Source organism: Apis dorsata, unplaced genomic scaffold, assembly GCF_000469605.1.
Source record: "Apis dorsata unplaced genomic scaffold, Apis dorsata 1.3 scaffold_35, whole genome shotgun sequence".
Classification (NCBI taxonomy): Eukaryota; Metazoa; Arthropoda; class Insecta; order Hymenoptera; family Apidae; genus Apis; species Apis dorsata.
The window spans coordinates 142,114-149,232 of record NW_006263337.1 but is presented as its reverse complement, the minus strand read 5'-3'; the positions used below and the strand labels follow the sequence as shown (position 1 = coordinate 149,232).

At 25.0% G+C, this 7,119-nt stretch overlaps 2 protein-coding genes across 5 annotated transcripts in view; one reads left to right on the top strand and one right to left on the bottom strand.

The window, feature by feature from the left end:
• The window catches only part of LOC102681312 (rab3 GTPase-activating protein non-catalytic subunit), a 6,946-nt gene extending 2,440 nt beyond the window's left edge, over positions 1-4,506 (top strand). For 2 of the 3 annotated variants that reach the window (XM_031512441.1, XM_031512443.1), the window contains exons 7-19: positions 33-476; positions 538-917; positions 1,001-1,381; positions 1,446-1,658; positions 1,739-2,117; positions 2,178-2,272; positions 2,341-2,592; positions 2,680-2,853; positions 2,957-3,138; positions 3,222-3,443; positions 3,523-3,813; positions 3,895-4,047; positions 4,117-4,506. In XM_031512441.1, the coding sequence (XP_031368301.1) occupies positions 33-476; positions 538-917; positions 1,001-1,381; positions 1,446-1,658; positions 1,739-2,117; positions 2,178-2,272; positions 2,341-2,592; positions 2,680-2,853; positions 2,957-3,138; positions 3,222-3,443; positions 3,523-3,813; positions 3,895-4,047; positions 4,117-4,269 (3,319 nt within the window). In that variant the 3' untranslated portion in view covers positions 4,270-4,506. The remainder of the gene's footprint in view (positions 1-32; positions 477-537; positions 918-1,000; positions 1,382-1,445; positions 1,659-1,738; positions 2,118-2,177; positions 2,273-2,340; positions 2,593-2,679; positions 2,854-2,956; positions 3,139-3,221; positions 3,444-3,522; positions 3,814-3,894; positions 4,048-4,116) is intronic. The other variant, XM_031512446.1, reaches the window with a different exon arrangement.
• Positions 4,507-4,758: 252 nt separating this feature from the next.
• The window catches only part of LOC102680969 (acylphosphatase-2), a 4,099-nt gene continuing 1,738 nt past the window's right edge, over positions 4,759-7,119 (bottom strand). For both annotated transcript variants that reach the window (XM_006608389.2, XM_006608390.2), the window contains exon 3: positions 4,759-4,899. In XM_006608389.2, the coding sequence (XP_006608452.1) occupies positions 4,785-4,899 (115 nt within the window). In that variant the 3' untranslated portion in view covers positions 4,759-4,784. The remainder of the gene's footprint in view (positions 4,900-7,119) is intronic.

Genomic DNA, 7,119 nt, shown 5'->3' with positions numbered 1-7,119 from the left:
TTTTTTTTTTTTTTTTTTTTTTTTTTTTTTAGTTGGTTTCCTCTTAATTGGGGAAATTTAAAACATCAAGCATCACTTGAAGTATCAAAAACTAGTACTCATGAACCAATTGAACCAATGACTTGTAGATTTGGACTAAGTGATGTTACAAGAGAAGGTTATTCAATAATATCCAGTCCAAATAAGGCATTATCAGTAATATTAGATGCAATGGGTAGAGTGTTATTAATAGATAACAAATGTTGTATAGCTATTAGAATGTGGAAAGGTTATAGAGATGCACAATGTGGCTGGATTGAAGTGGAAGAAGAAAAACATTCTGGAATGCACAAAGCATTTAGTAAATTTAAACAAACTCCACAGTTGCGTTCTGCTTTTTTTTTAGTCATTTATGCTCCAAAAAAGGGAATAATAGATATATGGAGTACTCAACAAGGTCCTAAAATTACTACATTTACTGCTAGTAAACATGGTCGGTAAGTAACAATTTTATTTGAAAAATTAAAATTATTGTTTTAAATAAATATTATTACGCAGATTACTTTATATTAATTATGGTCTTCTTGGTGTAAATGATAATATACACATATCAAAGAATAAACCACAATATTCATGTATTTTTATGGATCCTCTTGGAGGATTGAAAGAAATTACAGTACCATTTCATTTTGCTCTTAATAGTAAAAATGGAAAAAGAGCACGTGATATACATTTGCTTAAAAAATTGAAAACTTTTTTACGAGAAGAAGAATTTGAATATGAGAAATTAATTTCAGAAATTGAAAATGTGTGTTCAGATTTAAAAACTAATGAAATAAAAGTGCAAACATTAGAAATGTTAATGTCAAATAAAAATATTATTCCTGATGCTTTATTAACAGCTACAAATTGTTTTACTAAAAAATTAGACGAATGTGGTATATTTATTATATTTATTATATGTTATATATTTATTATAAAAATAAATCTTATTTAATAATATATAAATTTTATATTATAGATAAAGAAGAAATGGAACCTACTACTAAAACGCTTTATTTATTAACAACACAGTTACAACAAATAATTACTTTTTATAAATATATTGATTCTCAGTTTAATACATTGGAAAATAATATTTCTATAGATTATAATAATAGTAATCTTAATACAAGAAGTTTAGCTTCTACTTTATTAACTTCTGAAAGAGAAGTGCATAGAATTTTTGAATTGTTTAATACAATAAATAGTTATAAGAATTCGGTTTTTAACTCGGAATGTAAAGTGAAATTTAAAGAAGATGGAAAAATTTTTTCGGATTTTTTATCTTGTTTTGAATTTGGAACACTAGGATTTATCGATGTTAAAAAAGATATAAAAATAGAAAAAGAAGATAATATTTGTAAGTATTTTGATATACAATTTTAAAAAAATTCATTATTAAATATTTTTTTTGATATTTTTAGCTCGATTAATGTATGAAGGATGTATACATTCATGTGATAAGATTGAAATGTGGAAAGAAGCTGCTAAAAATAGTAATATTGAACCATTTGTTTTTATAAAATTTGCTTTAATCTATTGGCTTAATAAACAACAAAATTCATATTTGGAAATAGAATTAAAATTTAGAATGAAACAATTTACGCAACTCTTACATGCTATTTGTTCTATAGCAGGTGAATATCAAATAAATTTTTTAATATTATAATTTAATATTTTAATTTTTATTTTAATCTATCAATTTTATTTCTTATAGATATTGAAGATATATGTGCAGAATATAATGAAATATCCTTGTGGTGGAAAAAGGTTCGTAATATTCTTTTGAATTCAACAAATTCATTTAATGCACTTAGTGCTGCTTTGATGTGCAGAGCTGTTGCAATGTCTATAGAAAAATATAAAGAAAAATATGATAATAAAGAAATTGAAGAAAATAATGATCAAGAAGGAATAAAAAATGAGAATGATTCAGAAAAAATAAAGCAAAAACAAAATTATGTTAACAATATGAAATCAGATGATGAAATATATAATTTAACAAATGAATGGGAAAATGTTACTAAAGATAGTTGTCAATTTACATTACTTATTGGAAATCTTGAAGACATTACGATTTTAGATGCTATTGTAAGGTAAGGTAATTAGTGATGAAATTTATTTTTTATAAAATTTTTATACAATTTTTATTTCAGTCAACAACCTCCATTGGATACTACATTACAATTTTTTGCATTACCATTTGTAAAATTCGATATTTCTTTAGGATCTGTTCTTTCAAAAGGAAAAGGTTATATATTCATATAATACAACTTTTATTTTATGTAATATTATATAATAATATTATTTTATAACTAGGTTCTGTGTCAGAAATAGTTGCAAAATGGATTGCATCTACGGGTATCGATCCTTCTGAATTAATAGATACAACGGATACAGAATTTGATCATATGCGGACAACAAATGATTTTTTAGAAGTACCAAATTCTTCAGACGAAATTTCTAATGCTGATAATGTTTCACAATTTGATTTAGAGAAATCTCTTTCAATATCTTCTGATATAAAAAATGAAAATAAAGATAATATAAATACTACTTCATGTATTTTAGGTAAATGATAATAATCTCTTTATTGTCAATTCTTAATTATTTTTTAAATATTAGACTGTATTAAAGTCTTTTATTTTTAATTTTCAGAAAAAATTAAATTATTAAAACGTCATTTTCCATATAGTTTAACAAGTAGTGTTTTACTAGCTAATATATGTTGGGAATTTGCAATGTCATGGAATAAAGATATTTCACAGTTGAAGTCTCTTGAAGCTGCATTATCTGTTTTACGACAAATACCTATGAAACGTATGAGGCACGGTAAAAATTCTGAAAACTATTTATAAAACTAAAAAATTATGTTAAATATTTTTTTAAATAATATAGTTATTATATATTCTGTAAGTAAAATTTTATTTCTTAGGTGTTTGTTGTTTGCTATGGTCAGTTCACATGAAGAAACGAATGGAACTAGTTGCAAAATTAATTAATAAACTTGGAAAACTACCAAAGGAGAGATTATGTATGCAAGAAATCGGATTATCTGATATACAAATAATTACATTTTTACAACATTGTGTTACGTTTTTAGAAATATTTATTGATGTAAGTTTTTGATATATTAAGATTTTAAATGATTTTATATCAAGTTGGTTAAAACTATGTGAAACATTTTTATATTATTTTAGTCTGAAATACTCGAAACTGGAGAGAATATAGTTATTAAATCAGAAGAAATATGGGAAGGTTGTACTTCTAGTCCACAACCATTTGCTGCATTAGCTATTTCTCAAGCACCCGCTTGGTATGATCTAATTATGTTGCATATACAGTTAGCTAATGTTTTATATATGATGGCCTATTTTAATTTAAAAGTAATAAAACCATTAAATAATTTATTTGAATCTGTAGTAAGTAAATCAAAAATATTAACTAAAAATTTAAATCCATAATTATAATTTTTATACAATTATTAAATTCTAAATATAGGTACAACCATATTTTTTTCAAACGATGTCAGATAAAGTAATGCTTACATGGTATCGAGATGATAAAAGAGATAGTCTAAGAACTACATTTCTATGTCGAATAATTACTGCATCAATGGATTTTATTCATCAAGAAACAATAGATGGTAAAATAACTAGTTCAGTACAAGCTGTTCAATGGATGAGTAAATGTCAAACATTAGCATCCATTTGGAAAATTAATAATGACGAATTAAGAATATATCAAGTTTGTCAATTATATGTGAATGGTTTTGATCGATTAGCAGAGGAAGTGAGTAAAAAAACTATAATTTGATATAGTATTTGATAATGTCCCATTTGAAGAATATATATATTTAGTCTTTTGAAACAGGTTGTTACAGCTGTAAACGATGTTGAAAAGTTAGCAGAAGATCTTCTGCCAATTGCTGCAAGAAGAATGATGGCATATCTTTCAAAATCACCTGATCTTTTAGAAGAAGTTTCTCGTATAAGTCCAACTCTTACAAAATATTTGGAAAGTCTTGTAAGTTATAAAATTTATTTCAATTTTATTATTTTTTATTATTAATAAAAATATTATTAATAATTTTAGGATGTACCGGAAATAATTTGTACAAATTGTTCAAATGATGATACTATTGAATTAATACGACGTGTTTCAAGACATTTGCCAGAAACACATTCTAATTATCATCTTGCACAATTAATGCTAGATGCGGTATTCATTTATGAAGGAACAACATGATGTTCAAATATTTAAATAGGAATAATTTATAGGGTATAAGTAAATTTATCTCTGCTTTATGTTTTTAATTGTATTGAATCTAATGTTTTAAGTAAATATAAAATATACTTATCATGTATCATTGATATCCCATCATATCAGAAATAAATAAATACTTGAAACATTTGATTGCAAATTATAACAAATATGGACGTACATTTATGTCGCATATAATAAATTAAACGAAAAAATTTAATTTCATATTATTTCTATTCTTATTTAATTTGTTTTTCGTTAAAAATATCTAAAAATTAATTATTTTTAATTTTCTTATCTATTATGCTTATTAAAAATAAATTATAATTCACATATACTAATATTAGTTTTTATCCTATAAACAATTTCGATATTTTGACTATATTTTCTGGAGCATAATTCAATTGTCGAAATATTTTAATCATTAAAATATGTCTGAAAAGATACATTTTATCGTTTCAACTTCGAAAAAAATGTGATATTAAAAAGAAATCGTTTAATTAGAAACGTATAACATATCCTTTATATTGTAACCTACTAATGCCCTCCCAATTCGTAAATTCGCAGCGATCAATCTGACTACCTGGACTTCCAACATTTGTTAGCCATTGTGCCCTGAAATAAGAAATTCGTTCATTTACTTAATCATAAAGTTAAACAATAGTAATTATTAATTAGTATTATTTAAATTTATTTAAATTTTTTTATTCAACTTTTATAATTATAAAACAGTTTTTATAATTATAAATTTTTTATATTTCAATTTATAAATTATACATACTAGATGATATTTATGAAAGCTATAGTTGAATACATTTAATTGGAATTCGAATAAACAAACGATCTATTGTTTTTTTATTATCTATTATTAGTTTTATGATGCTTAAGTATTTCATGATGACATAATTTTATTACCGTGCAATTAATATTATCAAAAAAAGAAAATGGCATCACTAATCACTTTTTTACTAATTTTTAAACAAAATTTGCTTATATAAAATTTAAATTTTCGTAAAAGTTGAATTGAATGAATCAAACTTGTAAAAATGTAATTTTATTTTTATATTTAATATCGTATAAAATATTTATGGAATATCAATACACAATGAATTTTTGGATGGATTCCTGAAATCATTTGTTCTCCACATGCATTAAAATCACTGGTTTAATTTCTATATATCTTTTGGAATGTTGAATTTATCAAATTTCAAAGCTTTTAAATTTGGATAAAAGATAGAATATTTTCTAAAAATATTATTTTTTTGGATTCATTAGGAAATTAATCTCAATTAGGAAATATATATCAATCACAATATAATTGATTAAGTGTGCAAATTGTATACGCATTCTATCTTCAATAGTCACTATAGTTTCGCATACTATATAATTATAATTAGCGGTTAATCAGACCGAGTTCAGATATTTTAAGCATCTGTATCGAAGTAGGATCTTTAAAGTCGATCAGCTGTCCCGTGACAACAATACGAACGATTTATTAACGCGTCAATGTTTCGATTTGCCATGGATATTCTGAATTCAAGATTTTTTTTCCTGAAATTTGTTTTTGCATTCAACATTTGTAGTTTGAACATTTGTAAAAATTACATATTGTGATATATTTGTATGAAAACTTATCTTGAAAACAATTTGTTGACTTTATGAATAAGTTCATGATTAAAATGTGAATTGTACGATAATTGAAAGTCTTATAGAAAATAAAATTTAAAATATAACACGAATATTGCGCAAATGGCACTCGAACGAAGAAAATTAAAAATCGATGAATTTAAAATGAAATTGAATGATTTCCTTTTGGGGAGAAGCCAAAAATCAATGTTTTGTCCTCGACCGAGCTATTTTCTTTGACAGGTTCTTCAGGTTCACGAGCAAAACAAATTCGATCGCTAAATGCATTTTATAACACGTTTTCATTTATAATATGTGTAATATAAATATCTATCCACGTTGAAATTTATATTTATTCATATATTATTCATAGCAATCTTGCTCGATTAAATCAAATAATTTGTCTTTCGAATATCGTTTCTTCTATCTGTACGCAATTGGCAAAATATATAGATCAGTAGGTCTGGCTTACTTCTCTAAATAACGATTACATCCTTCTCATCTTATTCTTTCTCTACTGTTCCTTACAAGAAATTCGTCGTTTCTCTTTCGTATCCCTCTTAAAATAAAGGATACTATTAATATAATTCCCACTTTTCTAATTTGGTTTAATTTTCAAGTGAATCATTCCATTGTGGTTAATTTTATTGTTTCAGAGAAATCAATAGAATCAAACGATCGAGCATTATTCTTATTCTTATTCTCTTCGACCAGAGAAAACTTGATGCACTAAGATTATATCATTTCTCAAATTAGTTTAGTCCTTATCTTCCATTTGTTTCGTTGTCATAATTATTTATACTATCTAGTCTCGCTTGTCTGTCATTATTGTCAAGTTCTATCTTTAACATTAACTGTTTGCATTCTCATATTAATACTTTCGTCGTTGCTTTTTAATGAATACGCATTATTTACCGAAGAATCGTCTGCAATAGAAGCGGCTCGTTACAAATAACTGTTGGAAAGCAAACGACGCGATTCGGCAATAATTCATGAAGGAAAGAGTCATCCGCGCTATTATTTCATTAGATCATTATTAAAGTCAGGCCCAACTACCTAATGGTAGTTACTCAGCAATTTGCGGCTAAGGTCATGCGATTTTACCAGAGCACTGAATTCGTGAATTTAAGTTAATACTAAGTTAAGTTACTAATTCGTGGTACGAATTACTGAAGGTAAAATCCAGAAAAAGACGAAAGATAGATCGAG